Below are 27,439 nucleotides of genomic sequence, written 5' to 3'. Positions count from 1 at the left end.
GGTTGTGTTCAAGTCTAAAGTAAATAAGTTCTTGATGAGCCGTTCCATATAAGTTATTAAATTTACCAAATTTTCATTACTAATGATTACTATATTGACCAATTTCTACTGTACACTCTTTAACCCTTATCCTTGAGTGGCCTCTGGGCCTTGATAATGTGGTGATGCCTTTGTAAAAAAAAAAAAAAAAAAAAAGTCTAACGTAAATAAGTTCTTGATGAGCCGTTCCATATAAGTTATCAAATTTACCGAATTTTCATTACTAATGATTACTATATTGACCAATTTCTACTGTACACTCTTTAACCCTTATCCTTGAGTGGCCTCTTGGCCTTGATAATGTGGTGATGCCTGTGTAAAAAAAAAAAAGCAACAATAACAGCAATTATAACAGTTATCTCTGTGAAAGAAAAACATTTTTATACGAGCACGTTTTCATGCAACGAGGACGTGAAACGCACAGCTGTTAAACAATACGTAAGACGCTAAAAGCCGGTAAACGTTCAGTGGTTTTGATTTTTTAACAGTTCAATTCCACTGAAATATTATTCAGCAATGGAGTCTACCATCAATAAGGAAGCTGAAACACCAAAAAGTCATCGAAAGAAAAGCCCCAAACAGTGCGAATTCATTACTAATGGCCCGGGGTTATCTGGAGGCCGACATAAAATAGTCCTTAAGTTAATGCAACTGATAAGACGTGCTTATATACAAGTTTACAAGGTAAGCTGTTTTGAACACCAATACCTTCTGTTGCCCGCTTGCTTCATAACGAGTTTCTGCTATTATTCCGATAACAAGTTTTATTCCACAATTTCAATTAAACTTCTGTTAAAGTATTTTACTTTACATAAAGAGGGCATTAAAGTAGAATCATTACAGTTATTTACCTTGAAAAATCTTAAACATTCGTAAAAAGGGTATTTTCTGGTACAGAAAGAGTATATTGTTTCACCCTTGTTTTATTTAAGGGTTCCATCCGTTGTATTTTTTTAAACGTTAAAGACCATTTTTTGAAAAACCTTACCCTAACATTACTTTTTAATTAAAAAAAAAAAGTGTCGCAGCTTCTTTTTAAATGTTTTCCTTTAATGAAAATACCGTTGGTTCATTGGTTTGCTTTTAATAGTTGCGCAAAGACTAGATTTTGTATTATTAATCTTATCACCTTTTTTACATAAAAAAAAACATCGTAGCTTTTTTTTTTTATGTTTTGATTCAATAAAAAATATCGTTTCATCGAGCGTCTTAAATTATGAAATGAAAAATGAACGAATCTCTTAGTAAAAAAGAGTTGTCTCCCTTGTCACAGTTAGCTATTGCAAAACAGCGCCCTTCTGAATAACGCAATTTAGTTTTGTATATTGAATTAAGATAATTAGAGTTATTTCCGAATGAAACATCTGTTTATATTTCATCAAACAATTACAGGTCATGGAATAAAGATAATCAGAGTTATTTCCCTTGTATAATATGAGTGAAAATCTGTTTAAACGGCTGTTACGACTTAAATATATAAACTAGAATTTTTTTTTTTTTTTTTTTACATAGGCATCACCACATTATCAAGGCCCAGAGGCCACTCAAGGATAAGGGTTAAAGAGTGTACAGTAGAAATTGGTCAATATAGTAATCATTAGTAATGAAAATTTGGTAAATTTAATAACTTATATGGAACGGCTCATCAAGAACTTATTTACTTTAGACTTGAACACAACCATATTGTAGTCAGCCGGAAAGCAGGAAAACGGAAGACAATTCTACAGGCGTGCAGTTCTAAGAAAGAAGCTTTGTTCATGGAATCTACGTTTAGGTTTAGGCACAGATAAAGAGTGGGGGAAATTATTGATAGTGTTTACAGCTAGACGAGTGTTTCTTGTGAAAGTTTGGCGAGGGGGGACCATAGATTGAAGCTCAGTTGAACACTTTCCATGAAAATAACGATACATCAGAGACAAACTCGCAACATCTCTTCTGTGAGATAGAGGTTGCAAGGAGGAGAAAAGGACATCTCCTACGAGGCTACGAAGTCTATTTTGAACTCTATCAAGGCAGGACAAGTCCTTTCTAGCAGCTCCTGCCCAGATGTGGCAACAGTATTCCATCCTTGGACGTACCTGGCTCTTATATAGATATAGAATAGCATCAGCAGTGAGATATCTACCGGATCGATAGAAAGATCCCACCATTTTTCCAGCGGCCTTGGCAACAGATTTGATATACGTGTTCCATTTAAGATCAGGAGTAATGGTCAAGCCCAGAAGCTTGTCAAAACTTGAGGTCTCCTGAAGACGAGAGCCATTCATTTCAATTGATGACAAATGTGGATTAGAATGTTGATGATGTAAAGAGAGAAGCTTGGTTTTAGATGCATTAAAAGTAACCAGCCACTCCTTTCCCCATTGTACTACGTGATCAAGATCAGAGGAGAGAGAATTGGAGAGAACTTGGTCGTTTACTGTCTTAGATGTGGTACCATAAATGGTAGTGTCGTCAGCATAAATGTCTACAAATGATGTAAGGATATGATTCGGAAGATCATTAATGTAGATCAGGAAAAGAGTTGGGCCCAGGATGGATCCCTGAGGGACACCGGCATTAACACTGTGAGCTTCTGATTTTTGCCCCTCAACTACTACTCTTATGAACCTATCAGAAAGAAATGATTTAATAATTGAGAAGACTTTTCCAGCTATACCATAGCTAACGATCTTATGAAGTAAACCTTTATGCCATACCCTATCAAAGGCTTTAGATATGTCAAGAGCAATTGCCCTAGAAAGATTGCCACCGTCGAGAGATTTGCTAATCCTATGCGATATAACTGTAAGGACATCTGCTGAAGATCTAGCAGAACGGAAACCATATTGAGTGTCACTAAGAAGGTTATTTTTGTTGAGATGGTTGATTACTTCTGTATTTAACACAGATTCTAGCAACTTACTCATGACGCACAGGAGACTTATTGGCCTGTACTGAGAGGGGGATGAGCGATCACCTGAATTCTTAAATACAGGGCATACTGATGAGATTTTCCAGGGAGATGGGAAACTATTCTCCTTAAGACAACGTTTAAACAGTTTTGTAAGTATGGGCGCTAGTTCAGGTTGAAGTTTTTTGAGTACTATAATTGGAATACCGTCAGGGCCAGTTGCTTTACTCGAATCAAGGTTTTTGATTAGCTTCGCAACATCACGTACAGATATACGTATATCACATAGCGTGTTGGTAGTGTCAACATGTGGATAATACAAGGTAGGTCCGGGCAAAAATGGGTGGACAACGATAGGGGGACCTAGTTTTGAAAGCCGATTTATCATAATTTTTTTGTAGGTTTCCGACTACTTTTTGATTGTATTTGAAAGATTAAGGACTAAACTTAATTTCCAAAAGGAAAAAAAAAATATTTGTACACGTGAAAAAAAAAAAAAAAAAAAAAAAATTATGAAAAATGTTTTCACGGTGAGCTACTCAATTCAGCTAAATTTTAAAGTTAAATAAATTCATTGTAAAAATCCTTTAAAAGATAAATATTAGTTTTCTGTGTCTATTTCAAAGATAATTAGTAAAGTCCCAAGATATTGAATTAGATAATAATAATAATAATAATAATAATAATAATAATAATAATAAAAACACCTTGTTTGTACAAAACATAAATTAATTAGCCCAAAACCGAGTGGTTCTGCCGTTTGCAAAACGTAACAAACTAAAATTTTTCTAAACACGGAATATACGGAGACCCAAAATTTCAGCCAGTCGAAAGACTGTGAAAATGACGTCATGTAATTAAAAGGGAGGAAGGGATGTGATAATGTTTTCCTCAGACGTGCATCCGTATATTCCTATTCTGAACGTTTGTATAAATGCATAATTGTGCATTTAACGAACCAGACGTAACTCAGCATTTGCTCGGCTTTGTCCGGCGCATGACGTCAACAGCCGGATATAACCGAGCGTTGCCGATTAAGCAGACGAGAATTTCGCTATCAATTGGAAGAGTGTCACAACTCAAGAAATGCTTATTTGAAGAGAGTTAAAAAAATTTTTGTTTTAAAAAGATAACCGACGAAATAATAATGAATATTACAAACCTTGCGGACCAGCTCCAGACTCCAGAGGCTGCATTAAACTTTTGCCAGCAACGGAAATTGTTGGCAGAAGAGAAAAGGTGTTTACAAAATGTAAACACCTTTTCTTTCAGGATTGTGTACTTGCAAAGAGAACAAGCCTTTCCGACGGTTACGGTTGGAGGTGTAGAAGTGTAACATGTCGTCGATGGACCACCATTAGGATTGGAACCTTCTTCTCAAAATCCCGACTAACCATCGCATGTATAAGAAAAATAATATACTTATGGGCGTTCGAGATGGCATCTACAAAAAAATCTCCATCCCGAATGTGGGTTACGTTCTCGCCACACAATTGTGGATTGGAAGATTTTCCTGCGTGATATATGCAGGGACTATTTTCTTAGGAATCCCCGGCAGATTGGAGGCTCAGGCCATACGATAGAAATCGTTTTTAACCGCAGAAAACACAACGTCGGCAAACTTCTGACACCGGTTTGGGTCTTCGGTGGATACGACCCCGCCGAAAAGGAGGGTTTCTTGGTCACTGTACCAAATAGGAACGCCGAAACCCTCCTTCCACTAATAAATAAATGAAAAATCCTTGTTTCTGGCAAAAAGAAAAAGTCCTTGTTTCTGGCGAAAAAAAATGTACAAATAATCCTTGTTCCCCCCCCCCATGCTTTTTATTGCCCTTTTTTTAGGCTTTTTCCATTTATTTGACATAAAGAGTTGCAAAAAAAAAAAAATAACTTTTACGTGTTTAAGACATAGACAATATGGTTTTTACGTTAAAAAATGAAAAAAAAAAGTTTAGACAAAAAAAAGTTTCCTATTACTTAACAAAAAAACTTGTTTTATATGTATTTATTTTGAAAACGGAAAACAATTTCAAACAATAATAATAAAAAAAACGGGTTTGTATTACTGTACACATAGATTCGAAAAAGTTGTCAAAAAACAAATATAGAACAAATAAATGTTATCAAAGGCAAGATAAGTTACTTTTCTACCTAATTGGATATGTTTTTTGTGTTTTTATTCAATGTAACATGTTTATTCAGCTCGAAAAACATGCAGTGTTTACCGATGTATTGGAAAATTCAAAATGGCGCCCGACTCTCTCTCGGAAAGGGTAAGTTTAGGAAAAGGTATTATAAATAATAAACTAGACAAAATACTGTTAGAAATTCGCTCAATATATGTTACCGTGACATAAGTTGACATATATTCGGTTGATTTTTAATAGTATTTGGTCTAGTTTATTATTTATAACATCTTTTCTCAATCTTACCGTGTTAAAGAGACAGTCGGGCGCCATTTTGAATTTTCCAATACATCGGTAAACACTGCATGTTTTTCGAGCTGAATAAACATGTTACATTGAATAAAAACACAAAAAATGTATCCAGTTAGGTAGAAAAGTAACTTATCTTGCCTTTGATAACATTTATTTGTTATATATTTGTTTTTTTGACAACTTTTTCGAATCTATGTGTACAGTAATACAAACCCAAAAAAACATAAATGAACGGTAGGTTTTTGCTTTTTACTTATTTAATTTTTTTATGTTTCTACATTTTACAATTTCATTGTACAGATATTTTGTTGTAGCGTTGTTTTTATTTTATCGCCAACGCTCGGTTTTATTCGGCTGTTGACGTCATGCGCCGGACAAAGCCGAGCAAATGCTGAGTTACGTCTGGTTCGTTAAATGCACAAGTACCCCATTTTTTAATTTAGTTATTTTTCGGTGTTCCTGTTTTTAAATTAATTTTTTTTTAATTATTGTTCAATATTATATAATAAATATGTTACGCCGAAAGTTTCACATTCTTGCGAGCAAGGAAGTTATTAAAATCTTGGTACTTATGCAGAGAGTGATCCGGACGTAACTCACCGGACGCTCGGCTAGCCCCGTAACACGACGTCAACAGCCGGAGTTAGCCGAGCGTCGGCGATGTAGTTCGACGGTTTTCAACGAGCGTCGCCGATGTAGTTCGACGGTTGTCAACGCTACGCGCGTGCGCGACGCAAGAAAAAAAATTCAAAGCAGCAGACGACAATAAGGAAAAAGAAGAAAAGAAAGTAAAACAGTACAGAATCAGATTTATTTAACAACAACCGTTACAATTTCAGATTTATTTAACAACCCTTAAAATTGCGTACCTATGGAAGGAAATATGAACTTAACATATTTGTCGGAAAAAATTGCAGCGGGTGTCCTGGAATTTTGTCAGGAAAGGAGTTTGCTTGCAAAAAAGAAAGCCTAGCCTGTCCCTCATAGTCGTGTGATGCCCTCCAACAGTCTGAGGAAATACCAACAGTAAATATTCCTCGCATTTTTCTTTTACCAGGTTTTTTCCTTAAAACCACCCAACAAAAAAAAAAACAACATGTTTTGTACAAAAAAAAACAAACAGTTTGCTTGTTACCTTTCTTTTTCGCTGTTTATTCTAAAAAAAAAAAAAAAATAACCCTAACCCTAACCCTAAAAAAAAACACCCCCCCAAAAAAACATGTTTTGTAAAAAAACAAATGTTGCTTGTTACCTTTTTTTCGCTGTTTCTTCTTCTTCTTCTTCTTCTTCTTCTTCTTCTTCTTCAAAAAAAAAAAAAAAAAAAAAAAAAAAAAAAAAAAACACATAACTTTCTTGTATATAAAAAACACTTTACATTTACAAAAAAAAAAAAAAAAAAAATACAAAAAATATTTGTTTTCCGTTACAGTAAATAAAAGTTTTAACAAATTTTATATTAAGGTAGGTTTCTCTTTTCTTGTTATGTTTTCAGCGCCGACGCTCGGCTTGCTTTTCCTCGCCGACGCTCGGCTAACTCCGGCTGTTGACGTCGTTTTACGGGGTAAGCCGAGCGTCCGGTGAGTTACGTCCGGATCACTCTCTGCATAAGTACCAAAATCTTGCATATAAAAATTATGCGAAACCTGTAATTTAAAAAAAAAGTAGAAATATTTTTTGCAATTATAACATTTTTGTGTGAAAATGTTAAATAAACAATGCTTAATTCAATGGTAATATTGGTAGTTCGAGAGATCCATTTTTCTTCGAGTTATATCAAATTCGGTACTCTTGCATAATTTGATCCGAATTCTCGTGAATTCCCGTCAAGCATGGATCAGGCGAGACCGGCAATTATCGGTGTCATCCAAGCGTCGTAACAGACGCAGACTAATGAAAAAAAAAAAAAAAAAAAAAAGACGGAAAAAATACAAATGCGAATAATCAAAAAATAATACAAAAAAAAAAAAAACAACCCTACCCTGATAATGAAAATATGTTCATTTCATTTTAGTACTTAATTTTTTTTTTTTTTTTTTTTGCAAAATATTTATCAACAGAAATTTTGTTTTTTTTTCACCAAGAAAAGATTTTTTAAACTGTATAATTGTTAGGTGTAAGTACAAGCCTTTTTTTTTCTTTTTTGTAACTGTATTTTTTCTTGTTTTTTTTTTATTTTCAAGACTTGTTGTTCAGTCAAGTTCTTTTGGTGGCACTGTCCATTTGCACATCTCCAAAAGAAACCATCCTTTACACATTGATATTTTTTAAGTAACATTTGTTTTTGCACCTCATATTTTGGGGACAGCAATTTCTTATCTTGACAATATGAGCTTTTTCTAATATGTATAGACTTATTTTCTTGCCTGTCATTTTTCTGTGTGGTGAGTTTGAAAATATATTTGTTTGTTAGCTTTTCTTTTTTTGTTGTTGGTTTAGTCGCTTTCTTCCAATTCGAATGTCGTCTGCTTCCATTTTGATAGCGCTTTTTCATTGGCTAATCAAACTCCCAAAAATTCAATTAAAAAAAAAAAATAATAAATAACTAATCAGAAAATAAAAAGTCACCCTGCCCCCTTAACATCACCTTAAAAATTACTAAAGACATAACAGAAAAAAAATTAAATAAATAAAATAAAAAGTCGAGGTAGTGTTTCAACATTTGAACCATGCTCGGCTGACACCGACGATTGCCGGTCTCGCCCGATCCATGCTTGACGGGAATTCACGAGAATTCGGATCAAATTATGCAAGAGTACCAGAAAAAAAAAAAAAAATTGAATACTAAAATGAAATAAACATATTTTTATTTTTCAATGTAGGTTTTGTTGTTGTTGTTATTTTTGATTATTTGAATTTGTATTTTTCCCCGGTTTGTTTTGTTTTTCATTAGTCTGCGTCTGTTACAACACGCTCGGCTTACACCGATAATTGCCGGTCTTGCCCGATCCATGCTTGCCGGGAATTCACGAGAATTCGGGTCAAATTATGCAAGTGTACCTTTTTTCTTGCAAAATATTTATCAACAGAAAGTTTGTTCTTTTCTTCAAGAAAATATTTTTTTAACTGTATAATTGTTTGGTGTAAGTACAAGTTTGTTTTTGTTTTGTTTTGTTTTTGTAACCGTATTTTTTTCTTGTTTTTTTTTTTTTTTTCAAGACTTGTTTTTCAGTCAAGTTCTTTTGGTGGCACTGTGTATTTATACATCTCCAAGAGAAACCATCCTTTACACGCGACATTTTTTAAAGTAAACATTTGTGTTTGCAATTGTTGCAATGTTGTGTTGCAGTAGGTGTATCAGAAATTTGGAGGAATTTTTGACACCCCTAACAGAAAACTGCGAATAAAATATAAAAAAACTCGTAAGTTCTCTCTTTAAAGTGGGTTGTTTATTTTCTGTATGGAATATACTAAAAAAATAAACTGTTAAAGTTGTTTAAAAATAATTGAAATATTATTTTTTATTTAAAAAAATAACAGTGTTTACAAAATGTTTACAAAATGCCGGCGTGCCTTCATGCAGCCATTTTTTTACGTAGTAAAATCAATAGAATTTTACAAGTGAAATATTTTTACAATTTACGCTCTTTCCAATAGACCAAATATAATATTTTAGAGAAAGTTTTCTTTTCAAATTCACCCCCCCATTTTGAAATGTCTATTAAAATTTTAATAATTAATTTATATGCCAAAGTTTTATATATCACAAATTGAAGATAAAAGCTCAATAAAGAAAATATTCCCATTAAAAAAAAAAAAAAAGAATGGTTTTTTGGAAATTTACCTGTAAAGTCCAAAGTGTAAAACCTTTTTTTTTTTTTAAAAAACCACGTTGATTTTTTTAATGAAAGCTCATGTTATGCTTACATCGTCAAGTAAATACCAAACGCTGACGGTAAATATTTCTATTTCATTGAATGTTTTCTTTTTTTTTTTTTTAGATATTAAACAAACAAAAAAAAATTAGTCGATAAAGAAGTATTAAAATATATCAATCAAAAACTCGTGTATTTCATTAAAAAATTAAAAAAAGATCGACGACGTGGATTTTTTGTTCTAGGGGAAAAACTTATAAGTGAATGTTCATTTACTTTTTAACTACGGAGGATAAAAATACTAATTTTGGTTAACACACTCAAGAAAAAAGAGACATTATTTATGTCCTTTGGACGAATCCGTACTTCATAAATTTCATTTTAGCAGCAGCTGCTATTTACAGCTTCGCGTAAAACACGTTGCGAAAATGCGATTTTCTACGACCCTCTCTTTAAAAAATCATTTTATTTAAAAAATACATGGAATTTAAAATATAAATATGGATAAATTCTTAACAATGAAGGATGGAACTACCCATTTAATAGCATATTTTTTAAAGTAATTTTTTGACATTTATATATATATACATATATTTATAAGCAAGTCAAAATATGTTGATTTTCTTTATATTTTTTTAAAAGAAAACCGCTTAAAAAAACAAAAACAAATATTGCATAATTTGCTATTAAAGCTGTTATTTTTTTAAAAGAAATTGATCTTTGCTCCTTTAGTTGAAAAAAAAAAATTAGGGTTTGAATTACATTTTTCAAGTAGTTATAAGCTTCGAAAAATAGTAAGTTGAATTATTAAAGTTCTGATCGTCATTTTTAATGGCAACTTTCTGATACACCTAGACTGTTGCACCTCATTTTTGGGGAATAGCAATTTCTTCTCTTGACAATATGAGATTGTTTCCATCGATGTTTTCATTTCTTTTTCTAGCATGTATAGATTTATTTCCTTGCCTGTAATTTTTCTGTTTGGCGAGTTTGAGAAAATATGTCAGTTTTTCTTTTTTTTTTTGTTGTTGTTGGTTTAGTCGCTTTCTTCCAATTCGAATGTCGTCTGCTTCCATTTAGATAGCGCTTTTTTATTGGCTAATCAAACTCCCAAAAATTCAATTAAAAAAAATAAATAAGTAACTAATCAGAAAAATAAAAAGTCACCCTGCCCCCTTAATATCACCTTAAAAATTACTAAAAACATAACAGAAAAAAAATTTAAAACAATAAAATAAAATGTCGAGGTAGCGTTTCAACATTTGAACCATGCTCGGCTGACACCGATGATTGCCGGTCTCGCTCGATCCATGCTTGACGGGAATTCACGAGAATTCGGGTCAAATTGCAAGAGTACCAAAACACATTTTCATTTTTCGAGGTATTTTTTTTTTTTTTTTGCTATTTTTGATTATTTGTATTTGTATTCTTTTTTTCCGGAGTTGTTTTGTTTTTTTCATTAGTCTGTGCCTGTTACAACGCTCGGCTGAAACCGATGACTGCCGGTCTCCTCGATCCATGCTTGACGGGAATTCACGAGAATTCGGGTCAAATTATGCGGTACTCTTGCATAATTTGACCCGGATCCTCGTGATTTTCCGTCTAGCCTGGATCGGGCGAGACCGGCAATCATTGGTGACAGCCGATCGATGTAACACTAACAGATGCAGGATAAGGAAAAATAGAAAAACAAAACGAAAAAACAAAAAAACCCTGAAATTTTTCAAATAATAACAAGAAACCTACCTTAAAAAAAAAACAAATATGTTTATTTAATTTATTGTAGTATTTTTTTTATAATTATCAACAAGAAGTTGTTTTTTTTTAATTTATCTGCAAAAAAAGGTTGATTACCCGTATAACTGTTAGGTGTAAGTACAATTTTTTGTTTCATTTTATTTTATTTTTTATTTTGCATTATATTTATCAACAACAAGTTTTTTAAAAAAAATTTATCTGCAAAAACAAAGGTTGTTTACCCATATAATTGTTAGGTGTAAGTACAATTTTTTGTTTAATTATTAGTATTATCTTTTTTTTTTTATCAAAAATATTGAAAATTTTTTTATTTTAAACGGTTGTTATTTGCTGGCCGAAGAACTTTCTGGAGAGGAGGATATTTCCTTAGGAATCTTTTACTTCGTTTGACTGTTGATCGGCCATCAACAGCAAAGAGAGAGGTGATGGGGCAGAGGAAATGGGAGGAAGCTCTCCAACCGGGTAACTTTCGGAAATATGATTTATGATGGGGGCAAAAGGATCGTTTCCAAATTTTGTCTCCACATAAATTCTAGTAAATATGTATTCAGAAGCTCCCGGCTGGTCCCGCATTCTTGCTTGTTACGCTGCTTCGCTTCCTTCCACATCCTCTCGACGTGGTTCGTTGTTGCCTTCATCGTAGGGTCTACAAAGTGAATACTATGATTCATAGTAAGGTGTTGGAACCCTTCTCCAACTTTGTTATAGGCCTTCCAACAGTCGGAAACGACTGTTGTACCCGGCAGAATATATTTTTTTTATTATTGGAAGGAGGGTTTCGGCGTTTCGATTTGGGACGGTGACCAAAAAACCCTCCTTGTCGGTGATGTCATAGCCATCGAAGACCCAGAGTGGTTCGAGGATTCTCCCAACGTTATGTTTCCTCCGGTTGAATAAAGATTCGTCTATTTCTACAGTGTGCCCTGGGTCTCCTATCTGCCGGAGATTCCTTAGGAAATACTCCTGACAAATTTCCCCCAGAAAGTTCTTCCAATCCGTGTACGTGTGTTCGGATATAACACCGCATTCTCTCTTAATATTTTTTAGTGTCGCCATTTCGAAGGCCCATAAATAGATAATTTTCACTATAGTTGCAATATCCAAATTGGAACATGTAAAAAACGATCCTGTGCGCAATGACACCCACTGTCTACACTGACCACTGGTACACCACCAGGAGAAGCCATCCTTTATGCAATTAATTTTTTTAGTAAACATTTGTTGCATCTCATTCTTTGGGAAAGCAATTTCTGGTACTTGTGCATTTAACGAACCAGACGTAACTCAGCATTTGCTCGGCTTTGTCCGGCGCATGACGTCAACAGCCGAATAAAACCGAGCGTTGGCGATAAAATAAAAACAACGCTACAACAAAATATCTGTACAATGAAATTGTAAAATGTAGAAACATAAAAAAGCAAAAACCTACCGTTCATTTGTTTTTTTTTTTAATTAATATTGTTTGAAATTGTTTTCCGTTTTCAAAATAAATACATATAAAACAAGTTTTTTTGTTAAGTAATAGGAAACTTTTTTTTGTCTAAACTTTTTTTTTTTTTCATTTTTTAACATAAAAACCATATTGTCTTTGTCTTAAACACGTAAAAGTTATTATTTTTTTTTTGCAACTCTTTATGTCAAATAAATGGAAAAAGCCTAAAAAAAGGGCAATAAAAAGCATGGGGGGGGGGGAACAAGGATTATTTGTACATTTTTTTTCGCCAGAAACAAGGACTTTTTCTTTTTGCCAGAAACAAGGATTTTTTCATTTATTTATTAGTGGAAGGAGGGTTTCGGCGTTCCTATTTGGTACAGTGACCAAGAAACCCTCCTTTTCGGCGGGGTCGTATCCACCGAAGACCCAAACCGGTGTCAGAAGTTTGCCGACGTTGTGTTTTCTGCGGTTAAAAACGATTTCTATCGTATGGCCTGAGCCTCCAATCTGCCGGGGATTCCTAAGAAAATAGTCCCTGCATATATCACGCAGGAAAATCTTCCAATCCACAATTGTGTGGCGAGAACGTAACCCACATTCGGGATGGAGATTTTTTTGTAGATGCCATCTCGAACGCCCATAAGTATATTATTTTTCTTATACATGCGATGGTTAGTCGGGATTTTGAGAAGAAGGTTCCAATCCTAATGGTGGTCCATCGACGACATGTTACACTTCTACACCTCCAACCGTAACCGTCGGAAAGGCTTGTTCTCTTTGCAAGTACACAATCCTGGCCAAAATGTAAACACCTTTTCTCTTCTACCAACAATTTCCGTTGCTGACAAAAGTTTAATGCAGCCTCTGGGGTCTGGAGCTGGTCCGCAAGGTTTGTAATATTCATTATTATTTCGTCGGTTATCTTTTTAAAACAAAAATTTTTTTAACTCTCTTCAAATAAGCATTTCTTGAGTTGTGACACTCTTCCAATTGATAGCGAAATTCTTGTCTGCTTAATCGGCAACGCTCGGTTATATCCGGCTGTTGACGTCATGCGCCGGACAAAGCCGAGCAAATGCTGAGTTACGTCTGGTTCGTTAAATGCACAAGTACCCAATTCCTTTTACTGACAAAAGGAAATTGTCTGCATTGGCGTTTCCATTTGTTTTTTAATCATGCACAGATTTATTTCGATGGCTGTCATTTTTTTCAGTAGTTACTTTCTTCCAATTCGATTGTCGTCTGCTTACTGTTACAAACTAAAGTCAGATTAGCGTTTCAACATTTGAACAACGCTCGGCAGACGCTGATGATTGCTGGTCTTGCCTGATCCGGGCTTGACGGAAAATCACGAGGATACGGGTCAAATTATGCAAGAATACCGTTTTGAAATTAGTCTGCGTCTGTTACGACGCTCGGCTGAAACCGATGATTGCCAGTCTCCTCGATTCATGTTTGACGGGAATTTCTGAGAATCCGTGTTAAATTATGCGAGAGTACCTATGATTCTTTACTTTCTTGAAATAAATATGCTCCCGACATTAAAAGCCGATCTTGTCTCTAATTCTGTCCTCGTAGGGAGACAAGTAAATTGGGACAATATTTCTCTAATGTTGGCTTTTTAAAAAAAATATTTGTTTCCTTTGTTTATTAAATTATTTTGTAAATAAAACTATTTTTAAGATTTTATTTTATGTTTTAAATTAAACATCTAATATACCGCCTTCTTAAAATAAATCTTTCCTCACGTTAAATACCGATATTGTGTCTAACTATATGGAAAAGTTATAAACATGGAACACTTGGAAAAGGTGTTTTGTTTATATAATGATTCAACCAAAAGTAGAAGTTAAAATATCCGGTGTTACTGAAAAGTATCCTTTTGTTTGGTGCTCATTTTGGAGTGCTTGAAATTCATATAATCCAAAAAGATAAATTAAATAGATTAATTATGTTAAACAAAATCAACAACTATCATCTCATAAGTTGTGTAGCAAGATACGTTCATTAACTTATTTTCTTCATTGGTGAAAATAATTTTAACGATCATGATTTATTTAAAAAATAATTTTACTCAGAGCAAGCTAAATGTCGCTTAATTGCATTAAAATATCTTTAATTAATTTGAAATCTATTAGTTTTGTTGTCTTACTATTGAAACAAACTCAACAGTCGCAACAGCTACCGTGTAATAAGGGCTCTAAATTATCTTTTCATTTTATGCTTATTTTCTTAGCGAAACGTAATATCCTTTTTGCAGTATTCACCCTTTTGAACGCAAGCGCCGACAAGAGTTATTTCCCTTGTATCTTACGAATACATCTTCTCTCAAATAGGATGTTCCTCTAACAAAAGAGAGTATATTGAATTAGGTCCGTTTAAATTAATTTTCTTGTATAATCTAAGTTAAATATAATGGCCTTTTTCTGATATAAATAGTTAAACTATTTAAGATAATTACAGTAATTTCTATCTTAGTTAAAGGTCTTTTCAATTAAAAGTCTTTTCTCTTACATAAATGACAGATTGAATTACCATTAGTGTTATTTCCCTTTTACAATTTTATTTAAACATCTGTTAAAATGTCTTTTTTTTTTGTCTTACATCAATGCCACATTAAATCATGATATTTAGAGTTATCTCCCTTGAGTTATAATCTGTAAATGTTAAAACCTTGTTTTAAACTTACCCAAGTACTGTAGAATGGAAAAAACAGTCTCATTATGAGAGAGAGAGATAGAGAGAATTTGGTGAATTTATTTAAAAGTTGATGACGTCACAATTGTGGTATACTATATTAACCGACTGATTAGTGGGATAAAGATAACGATTCAATTGTGGAATCTGATATCAATCTCCTCACCGCAGCTCAGTCTGCTAAATCCAGAAAAATGGCGAGCACAGTTTCTCAATTGAAACGTCAAGTGTTCTTGGTTCCGATTCTCCACGATTCACATGAGACATTTGGCAAACTATAGCCACTTATAGGAACCAGCCACAAGAGATCATGTTCCAGCGTATTTCACAAGCTCTCATCAAAGACAACACCATATCTATTATGACATCATCCTGCACAACTTAGCCTTGCTGAAGAAAACCAAAATATTTTTTCCTTTTTCTACCATTTTTTTTTTTTTTAAATTGGGGCTTGTTTTTAAAAAAAGTTTTTAATATTAGCAAAATTAATTTCTTTGTAAAAACACTAGACATTTCAGTCCGTTAAAAATGAGTGCTTGACACCAAATTGATTATTTAATATGGTTAAATTTGTGCTTATTTTCACATCAAATATTAATCTCTGTTATTTTGTTTGTTTTGGAATCCTTTAAGATGAAGGTTTATAATTTGTGTATTTATGCTTTTGCGGACTGTTATCCTTATCTTTATAGTTGTTGTTACCCATCTCATTCGAAACGTGGTGAAACAACAGCAACAGCTACGAAGATGAGGATAACAGCCCACAAAAGAATAAATACACTAATCGCTGTTGACCCTAACTAAGCATCGAACGGATACCATAATACTTATTTCCCTGTACCTTATCATAACAAAGGTCTAGAGAAAATTTCAGCCGGATCGGCCCAGCAATTTCTGAGAAAATATGGAATGGACAGACAGACAGACAGACAGACAAACAGACGAATAATATATATATATATATATATATTAGGAAGTGATATACAAATCACCATTAGCGTATGAAGCGATGCTTTAAACAAATTAAGCTTAGGTATTTGAACAATGTCAAAACATTGTTAATTCACTGACCGCATAGCAGCAACGGTTAGAAGAAGCTCCGACTGTCATTTGGGCGTTCGGGTTTCGATTCTGGCTTAAGGTAGTTGCTTGTCTAGCCGCACTGATGAGATGTGAAATAGCGAAACAGTACTGTATGTGGATGACTATATATATATATATATATATATATATATATATATATATATATATATATATATATACTCATGAGTTAAAAAAAAAAAAAAAAAATGGGCCAAGAGTGAAAGAAGGAACGAATCGATTTTTCAATATTTTCCCATGAATTTTTGTTAATTTTAATTGAAAACTTCTATTTAGCAGATCTTTATTACTATAGCATATAATAATAAGTGGAAAAATGAATCCCAAAAATGGTAAGACCGCATCTTGGCGAGGATATAAACAACCGAATTGCAGGATTAAGTCAGTCCAAAATGAATTACAAGCATATTTTTGATATTTTAAGAAAAGAAAATGTGAAAACATCTCTTTCTGTAGTGAATCGAATTGGTCAAAGGTTTGAAGTCGAACGCTTAGTAAAAGGGAAATCTGGATCTATTCGCCCCAGAGCATCCACTTTGAAGGACAACCACAGGCTTAAATTAACTTCGAAGGATCGAAAGAAAACTTATGTTGACCATAGCAAAGAATTCAAAACAGGGGCTGGAAATTCTCTTTCTAGATATACAATATCTAGACGAATGGAAGAAATGGGATTTTCCTCTAAAAGGTGTGCAAAGAAGCCATTTTTATCTAAGAAGAACATCAATGATAGAAAGAGATTTTTCTCGTGTTATGGCAAGAAAGATACGGACTGGTTCAGGAATGTTTTCTGGGTAGATTAATCAAGATTTTGTCTTGTTATTGATGCTCCCGATGCTCCCGAACAGTGCAATCGAAGAACTGGAGAAAGATTTTCGCCAAGTTGCATAAAAACGATAGTTAAACACGGGAATGGAGGGATAATGGTATGGGGAACTTTTACTGCAGCAGGAGTTGGGGAACTTATTAGATGTGAGAATTCAATCAATGCAAAGGAATACATTCGAATATTAGAAACAGAACTGTTACTAAGTATCCAGAAGTTGGAAATAGCCCAGAACATTATTTTTCAACATGATTATGCCCCTGCACACATTGCTAAAGTCACAAAATAATGGTTTTCTGATAATTCAATTGATGTGATATTTTGGCCAGATCAAAGTCCCGATTGAAACTCAATCGAGAATATTTGGTCCATAATATCTCGTGCATTGGTCGAAAGAACTTCTGAGAACAATGACAAACTGTGGGAAGTTGTGCAAAGCGAATAGAATAGCATCTCCTCTTCACAGTGTTCCACTTTGATTGAGAGCATGTCTAAAAGGATTGATATTTTAAAGAAATCAAAACGGAATGCGATTCCATCCTAAGCATTTATTAAAGTAAATGTCTTATTCTGTGTTATTAGTCTCGTTTAAGTTTCCTTGTTTAATTGTTCTTTGTTCAATATTACTTTTAGTGCAATAAAATGTATAAAATTTGTTTGGCCCATGTTTTTTGCGCACGAGTGTATATACATACGCGCACACACACACACACACACACACACACACACACACACACACATATAATACTTACATCAATGTGTATTTATCAATACATGCGAATGGATAAATAAATAGGATCATTTAAAGTTTAACAGTTTCGGGAGTTGTTGGAATAATTTTAGCGAATTTATAAATAAAATATCCGTAAATGGCGGTGTAATCTTACTATTTCCTTGCATCAGCCAAATAATGCTGACCTTACACTATTTTGTTTCCACATGTGTTTCGGGCTAATATCTCTAACATTGATTGATTTGACGTCGCCGACCTTTGACTGGTTTCATGATAAACCAGTGCAGATGAAGTTCTACTCCATTGAAAAAAATAAAAATGGCGTGGTCGAAATGTCTCCGTTGACCAAGCGATATAGGGCGAGATCATTCCTCGCATGGATTATCAGATCAGAGATGGACATTTAACACCCCCCCCCACACATACACACAAGGTATCGTAAACTCACCAAATATTCTTGATTAAAAATAAATATAAAAAAATATATGTCCTTGAAAGTAACAATAACAAAAAGTCTTTCGCTAGTTAGAAGTTTAATATCTCTGATTTTCTTCAGCGCTTAGAGTTCCAACTGAAACTTTCTACGTTAATGAGCAGTGGATTTATAAAACGTTTCTTCTGTGGACGAAAAAAAACCCCCACTATTCTTTCAAAGAAGACGGGGGTGTGAACGGTAATTTCCCAATCTTAACTTTAACTTTACTCAATTTAGCTCAGCTCAACTTTACTGAATAAATTTGCGATTGTCGGCCCTTATATAATCAAGGAAAATAACTTGGCGTTGTCCGATTCTACTTGTCTACACCAGTAAGCGATTCCAATGAATGCTAACACACAGAAGATCGTCTCCAAGGGTAATTTTTTCTTATCACTTATCTGCCTTCCTGACTCAAGGGGTCGAACGTAACTCAAACTGTTTGTATAGGACGTAATTCAAGCTGTCTTCTGTCAGGGGCATATCTTACCGCTTTCTCACCATATTTTGCCACAGATCAGCTGTGTATGAATTCACATTAGTTTGAAATATTTTAAATTATGTCAGCTCACAAACGTTGACCTTTGACTTCCTCTTGGTAAGCTTAGCTGTGCGATAAAAGCATGTGTTACCTTGTTTGATAATCGCCGACTCCAACGTTATTTACGTGGTCATCTTCTCTTTCATCCTCTCTTCTGACCGTGTCTAACTGGCAACTCTCTCCCCTGTACAAGTCGTCAACTATCGAAAACCCAACATCGTCCGCAAACCACTCCTAACTGTTGTGAACTGTCGTAAGACCCACGGCCACAAATAAAACTGCCCATAATAAATACATATCTACCTTTGTTCGGCCCTTTGTCCTAAAATAACCGTTACACCTTGCTTAACAATCCAATTTCAGCTTCCTTTTGTGTACCTTTGTGAACAACTTTCTATCTATTGCTTTGCTGATAAGTCAATTCCCCATTCTTTTGTCATATTTCAGTCTATTTCTCATTCCACTTCCCAACACTTGGGGGACGCTGATAGTATTATAGCTGCAAAACTAGATAACCTTATCTCAAATCACTATTTTCACCGGTGTGACTTTACAACTCGTAAATACAAAACAGTAATTCGATATAGAAAAGAACATAAATCCTCAAATATATATGAAGTATATTAATTGCTAATATTCTCCGCGGGGTCCAGTTACTTTGTTATAACGAGTAAGGTGTGGGAGGTGACCAATGCTCTTCATGGTCAACTTTGGCGTTTCAAAATATTATGAAAAGACCCGTTAGCATTCCTTAGAAGGGATAATCGGCAATAATCACTCTCAAAACGTGGAAATAATGCCTGGGAGAGTGTATACGCTAGGACTAAACCAGATAATACCTCACTCCAACAGGACAGCCGGAATTCAATATGGCAATCTCTGATCTATTGGACTGAGCACTGAAAACGATATTTTCATTTTTCGGTCATAATTGCTGATGTCATAATGGGAAAATTAGTTGGCCTTCGGGACAAGATCAAAGTGTAGTATCTTTTCTTCAGATGCTGCACTTCAACTTCTTGTTCTCTGTCAGTGGAGGAGAAATCCTTCACGACTGAGACAATTTTTATTTTTGTTCCTTTTCTCCACGTTAAAAAACGACCCTAGTGTCTAACTCTGTCCTGTGGGGAGGCATTGTAAATAGGAACAAATCAACTGTGCGTTTTCATCTATGTGTTTTCACGGTGCACATTTCCAGCAGTAAAGATCATTTTGAAATGGCTAGCAGAGAATTAGGAAGAACAATCAGTTCAGAACAAACTTATACTTCGTCTAAACGTTATGACAGACTAAAAGTAAGCAAATTCATTTAAATGACGGTCATACTATAACATCATTACATTGCCATGCGATTAAAGAAAAAGAGGAGTTATATTATTTTTCTGTCATTCTCTAATTTTAAAAAAATCATTAAACAATATGGTAAATCCATTGAGTGCGTACAGTGGTTATATGAGAAAATAAAGCTGTGTACGCATTATAAATGTTTCTTTTCTGTGTCTTATGTTATACATTAGTACATTAGGGATCATTGCGAGTTAAACGTTTATTTACTGCACCCATCTGAACTAGAGAAAATCATGATTTAAATGTGTATGTCTCGTCTAAATAACTAACGATGAATATCTAATATGGCCGACCAGACGGGTGATCAAAAAGTCAGATCGAAAAAAAGTACCAGAAAACGAAATGAGACTGGGAATATGATGAGAATTAGCAGCGAACCGGATGTTAACGCATCCATCATGAGAGACAAAATGAAAAATCGTCTTTTGCACATGGCTCCACGCATCGCTTCCACTTGGGAAGAAAAAAATAAGATAACCACAAAAATGGCAGAGCTCCGGACCTAAAATAAACACCTCAAATATCACAGTCACTGGGAGCCGGTGTGCCACTATAAAACGAGGGATTTGAGGGAACCGAGAGGAGGGAAGAAGAGATTCGCCCTGCTGCGTCAGTGAACGCACGGACAGATTCTCCCACCCGACCTAAAGAGATGAAGAGAAGAGAACTCGCCCCATTGCGTCAGTGAACGTATGGACGGATTCTGTCACCAAACCTGAAGAGTCATAATGAAGAAGAAAAAGAAATAAGGCACCAGTGAACTGAAGCCGATTACGCTCTCATATTATGGGCCAAACGCCTTCAATTCTAAACACGGCCTAATTCATACAAACCAAAGAAGAGAGGAGGAAAAAGAAGAGGAAGACGCCGGGCTGCTAGCTGCTGATGAAAAAGTCACCCGCTTTCCAGTTACAAGCCAGGACACGCATCATCGACAGCAGGATGACCGGCCTACCCTAACCATCTCCATCGTCCAAAAGATAAGTTACATTTTACGAACATTCATTCCTCGTCAATTCATACATACCTACAACCATTTTACGAACATCCATTCCTTGTCAATTCATACATACCTACAAACATTTTACGAACATTCATCTCCTTTGTTAAATCACATTCCATCCTACGAACACTTTGCCTCTTCTAATACAAGTTGTTAGTAGTAAACAAAATCGGTTCTCAACCTTCAATATTCGTCTGTCTTTAATTATATGGAGTCAGAATCTACACACTTCCAACGTTGTTCATTTAATGTATTCTTTGTTGTGACCTCTATGGCATCCTTTCCTACTCCTAATTCCTCTTATAAATCCGAGGCTATAAGACCAAATTAACAACTGACCTTTTTTGTTCTTGCTTGAAGTTTGCGCTTTTCGGATTGTTTTGTTATGTTTTATTTTCTTGGTGGAAATTTTTTGGCCGTTTTTTTTTTTTTATGGGGGGATGGAGAGGAGGCTTTTTTTGCCAGAGATTATAGTTATAGGTAAAAACATTAGAAACACTTCAAACATTTGAGAAGGCATTTAAACCATAAAAAATAACGGTAACATAAGTGCATAAGCACCAAAATTGTTTTTGTTTTGTTTTATTTGTTATTTAAATCCGGCTAAAAACCAATAATAAAAATAAAAAAATAATCCGAAAATCGCAAAGTTCAAGCCAAATTGAAATTTTTATTTGTTACGTTTAAATAAAAAATAATTATTAAAGAAAAAACAGTCGCGTTCTCGTCGAGTAAGTTTTTTTTTATTCAAGAAAATAAAAGGTACTCCTTTTTGTTTAGAAGTTGTCAATTTCATTTCGTTTATTAAATAAATATTATGATTAGCCGGCATTGAAAACCGTGCTCCCTACCGAATCAGCCGAATCAGCCATTAGATTGCCCGTACCTACTTATTTCAAACAATGAAATGAAACAAATTTTAAAAATCCTATTTCCAAAAGTAATTACGAAATCAAGTCCACCAGAATACATTTTTGTTTCTTCGTAAAGAAGTCCGCCTTTAATCTTTTTTGAGTAAAAAACAAACAAACAAACAAACGGAATCAATTAATTTCTCCGAAATTTGAAAAACAGAATTTAAATTGCCGAATAGAAAATTATTCATGACTTTCTAATTCTTAATAAATTCTCATTTAATTAAAAGATTGAAAGTTTTTTCTAAGTTTGACATTAAATAATAGAAAAGATTAAATTATTACTTAGGTATTCATATAGTTTGGTTGGAGTAGTAATGAGAAAATACTATAGCAATAAAAAATAAAAAATACGGCATAATCGTGTTGACACACCGGTTCTCGTCAGATCTCCTTAGTTAAACAACGTTGAACCTGGTTACTAATAGATGGGTGACTATTTGCGAATTCTAGGCACTGTATGTGCTCTCCGCTTATCTCGACATTTGTTTCCAGTCATCCTGGACTATATATATATATATATATATATATACACACACTTACCACTGGTATTAAACAATATCGACCCAAAAGAGGTGTGGTTGGCTTTGCGCAACTCTTGCCACAAAATTTTCACGCGCAAGTACCTCTACTGTGGGTATCCAGTCTGCCAAGACTGAACGAGCCTTTACCTTTACCTTTAATAAAATTTAACTTTCAATAAATTTATAACAAAACTGATAAACAGCATAGTTTAAAAGAAAGATTGAAGCAGTACAAGTAACACGTTATCTCTAAGTTCTAATCATGACATATAGATGGACCACTAATAAAAATTCGTATGATTTTTTTTTATAAAGTACTAACCTGCAAATAGCTCGTGTGTCAAAATGTGAACCTAATCAGACGATTAGTTTACAAATTATTGTTAAGTGAAGCTACTCTTGCAGATGTTTAAAATAATGAAAAAAAAATCCTATATTGATAAAGCATTGCTTTCTGATGGAAAAATACATAACAATAGCTTGAGAAGTTTTATTTGGATGCTGCTTCACCCCCACAAAATGATGGTTGAGGTGATATGCTGCTTTAAACGCGATGCATTTGTATAAATTATGCTGAATGCCAAGTATGCATAAATTAGGCAGTTGTTCCGGAAAACATAATTAAAGAAAAAAAAAAATCGTTTTAAACGATGGCAAACTGAATGTGTGTGAGATAGCAGAAACGTTGAATATATCAGAAACAAGTGTATTTACCATTTCGTATGAATATCTGTCAACGAGAAAACGGTGTTCAAAATGAGTGTAGCGTTTGCTCACAGTCATTCAAACAGAACAACGCGTCGACGATTCATAATGTTTGCCATCGTTTTGTATTGATCAGCTAAATCAAGCCACTCCTCACGTTATCAGCAGATTCTATTCGACCGGAATTTATTCATTTCAGGAACAAACAGTTCTGTCGGCGCATAGAGTCGTGGTTGTGATATGATCTTTTTGCACACAAATTCATGGGACTATATATTTTTTATTCGCGTATGTAGACTGTGAATGGGCCGGAACATTCTAGAATGCCAATCTAATAGGGCCAACGTGGCAAAAACAAATCAGTCCAGAAAAAAAGAAGATATCTCACTGCTGATGCAATTCTATATCTATATAAGAGCCAGGTACACCCAAGGATGGAGTACTGTTGCGATGGAGTGTTGGATGGAGTACTGTTGCGATGTTGTTGATGGAGTACTGGACATCTGGGCAGGAGCTGCTAGAAAGGACTTATCCTGCCTTGATAGAGTGCAAAATAGACTTCGTAGCCTTGTAAGAGATGTCATTTTCTCTTCTCTGCAACCTCTATCTCACAGAAGAGATGTTGTGAGTTTGCTTTATCGTTATTTTCATTGCAAATGCTCGACTGAGCTTCAATCTATGGTCACTCCCTCGCCAAACTTCCACAAGAAACACTTGTCTAGCTGAAAACACTATCAATAATTCCCCCTACTCTTTATCTGTGCCTAAGTCTAAACGTAGATTCCATGAACAAAGCTTCTTTCTTAGAACTGCACGCCTGTGGAACTGTTTTCTGTTTTCCTGCTTTCCAGCTGACTACAATCTGATTGTCTTCAAGTCCAAAGTAAACAAGTTCTAGATGAGTCGTTCCACTAAAGTTAACAAATTTACCAAATTTTCATTACTAACGATTACTATATTGGCAATTGACTACTGTACACTCTTAACCCTTATCCTTGAGTGGTCACTGGGCCTTGATAAGTGGTGATGCATATGTAAAAAAAAACAAAACAAAAAACAACGTTTCCAGATAGATTTTCGCAGGTTTCTTCGCCGCTGCTCGAAATTATCACACGTGTTGTGCTCGGTTACAGGACGCAAAAACTGTTAAGAATGTCAAGTTCAAAATGTTAAGAATGTCAAGTTCAAAATGTTAAGAATGTCAAGTTCAAAATGTTAAGAATGTCAAGTTCAAAATGTTAAGAATGTCAAGTTCAAAATGTTAAGAATGTCAAGTTCAAAATGTTAAGAATGTCAAGTTCAAAATGTTAAGAATGTCAAGTTCAAAATGTTAAGAATATCAAGTTCAAAATGTTAAGAATGTCAAGTTTAAAATGTTAAGAATGTCAAGTTCAAAATGTTAAGAATGTCAAGTTCAAAATGTTAAGAATGTCAAGTTCAAAATGTTAAGAATGTCAAGTTCAAAATGTTAAGAATGTCAAGTTCAAAATGTTAAGAATGTCAAGTTCAAAATGTTAAGAATGTCAAGTTCAAAATGTTAAGAATGTCAAGTTCAAAATGTTAAGAATGTCAAGTTCAAAATGTTAAGAATATCAAGTTCAAAATGTTAAGAATGTCAAGTTTAAAATGTTAAGAATGTCAAGTTCAAAATGTTAAGAATGTCAAGTTCAAAATGTTAAGAATGTCAAGTTCAAAATGTTAAGAATGTCAAGTTCAAAATGTTAAGAATGTCAAGTTCAAAATGTTAAGAATGTCAAGTTCAAAATGTTAAGAATATCAAGTTCAAAATGTTAAGAATGTCAAGTTTAAAATGTTAAGAATGTCAAGTTCAAAATGTTAAGAATGTCAAGTTCAAAATGTTAAGAATGTCAAGTTCAAAATGTTAAGAATGTCAAGTTCAAAATGTTAAGAATGTCAAGTTCAAAATGTTAAGAATGTCAAGTTCAAAATGTTAAGAATGTCAAGTTCAAAATGCAAACGGACAAATTACTCAATCCTTTACTAATGAAGCTCGCGAAAACAACAATGAATGAATATTTTTTTTTTGCTCACAAAACTTTTATCCTCTTCATTTGTGGGGGTTTCTTCATAAAATATGTTAGTCATAACGATTTCTTCAGTCGAGAAGGATTTCCTATGTCACGAAAGATTCCCAGTTATTTTATTTTATTTTTTTTTTTTTATTACATTTTCACCCCAAACAAGGCAAATTGCCACTTTGGTGTAGGGGGCTACTATCAGGGGCAACAACTACTGGGGTACTATGTAGGGATTTGGGCAGCAAGGTGTCGGTTCACGTTACACTTGAACTTCTGCACGTCAGTACTGTTGGGGAAGCAGGGACCTGGAATGGAATTCCAGAGTCTTGCGGTTCTGGGGAAGAAACTATTGGAGTAAAAAGATCTTTTACATCTAGGGACCTCTACAGTGTGGGGGTGGGATCTAGTAGCCTGTCGGGTTTGTCGAGGGTGCTCGCGTCGTGGGGGCACAAGTGATTGCAGTTCATCAGAGCATTCACCACTAAAATACTTGTAGAACAGGCAGAGGGATGCAACATTTCGTCGATGGGACAGAGGCTGAAGCTTAGATGCCAGTTCAGGGCCTATCAGATTTGCGACTCTCTTTTGAACCTTGTCAAGGAGCGAGAGACTAGTAGCAGATGCACCAGCCCAGATGTGGCAGCAATACTCCATACATGGGCGAATGGTGGCCTTATAGAGGTACAGGATACTTTCGGGTGTTAGTAGTTTTCTAGCACGGTAGAGAGAGCCTACCTTTCTTGCAGCGGCCCTGGCAATGCCTTCAATGTAATTGTTCCAACTCATGTTTCCTGTGAACGTTAGGCCAAGGAGTTTGAAAGATGGACTCTCAGATAAAGGGTCGTTGGCCATTGCTATTGGTGGTAGAGAGGGTTTCTTGTAATTATTGAATGAAACTAGTTTAGTCTTGGCAGCATTGAACGCGACCAACCACTTTTGTCCCCATTCCACTACAGATTGGAGGTCTTCCTCTAGTGTTTCTGCCATTTCTTTAGAAATGTGTTCATTCGTCTTCCTGTCGTGTCTGCCATAGAGTGTAGTGTCATCAGCATATATACCCATCTCAGAGGCAATGTTGTCGGGGAGGTCATTTATGAATATCAGGAACAATAGAGGTCCAAGGATAGAACCCTGGGGCACTCCCGCATTTATATCATATTGTTTAGATGTGCGACCGTCGAGGACTACCTGGATTTTTCTCTTATCTAAGAAGGATTTAATTATGTTAAGTATTCTACCAGTGATACCGTAAGATCTAATCTTCCTGAGGAGACCCTCATGCCATACCCTGTCAAAAGCCTTAGATATATCTAGAGCTACCGCTCTGCCTTCCCCCGCTTTGTCCAGTGATTGGTATATACGTTCAGAGATCACGGTGAGGATGTCTGCTGTGGAACGGGCTTGTCTAAATCCATATTGTTTGTCAGTCAGTAGTTTAGCATCTGTAAGATGATGGACTAGAGCATGGTTAATTATGGTCTCAAATATTTTGGCAAAAAGTGGGAGGAGGCTAATGGGGCGATAATTTGATGGGTCTGTCCTTTCGCCAGAATTCTTGAATACTGGTACAACAGAAGCAGTTTTCCAACAGCCCGGAAAGCAAGCTTCATTAAGACATTTGTTGTAGAGTTTGGAGAGAACTGGAGCTACTTCGGCTGAGCACTTTTTTAATAGCACAGCTGGGATAAGATCGGGTCCACATGCTTTTGAGGTGTCAAGGTTTTTTATGATAGCATGCACCTGAGCAGGGGTGGTTTTCAGATCGTCTAGTGTGGCGTCTGTCCGCATAGGAAAGTCAGGTAGGGGGTGGTTGGAAGGGTCCAGTGTGGAGTTTGAGGCAAACCGACTGGCAAGCATGTTAGCCTTGTCGGTTGCTGAGGAGACAACCTCGTGATTGTTGGTTAGTGGGGGAATTGTTGATTGCCCATTATTTACTACACTGTTGTAGATTTTCCAGAAGTCTCGAGTTCCTAGTTTTTGTGCTTCGATGCGCTTTTTAGTGGTTTCCGTAAATTCTCTCTTAGCTGTCGCTATTTCTTTCTTAACGTTATTTCTAGCTTCTATATACTTCAGTCTGTTTGAACTGGACTTATGTCGGTTAAACCTACGGTATGCATGCTGCTTTTGAGTAATGGCAGTTGCACAAGTCGACGTAAACC

The 27,439-nt window shown here is 34.9% G+C and overlaps 1 protein-coding gene across 4 annotated transcripts in view; it reads left to right on the top strand.

Annotated features, from left to right (window-relative positions):
• Window positions 1–447: 447 nt before the first annotated feature.
• The window catches only part of LOC145279632 (uncharacterized), an 89,581-nt gene continuing 62,589 nt past the window's right edge, over window positions 448–27,439 (top strand). For all 4 annotated transcript variants that reach the window (XM_080130854.1, XM_080130853.1, XM_080130852.1 and 1 more), the window contains exon 1: window positions 448–723. In XM_080130854.1, coding sequence (XP_079986980.1) covers window positions 556–723 — 168 coding nt within the window. In that variant the 5' untranslated portion in view covers window positions 448–555. The remainder of the gene's footprint in view (window positions 724–27,439) is intronic.

Source organism: Euprymna scolopes, chromosome 7, assembly GCF_053919585.1.
Source record: "Euprymna scolopes isolate OS-2025 chromosome 7, ASM5391958v1, whole genome shotgun sequence".
Taxonomy (NCBI): Eukaryota; Metazoa; Mollusca; class Cephalopoda; order Sepiida; family Sepiolidae; genus Euprymna; species Euprymna scolopes.
This window is presented reverse-complemented; position numbering and strand designations above follow the sequence as displayed.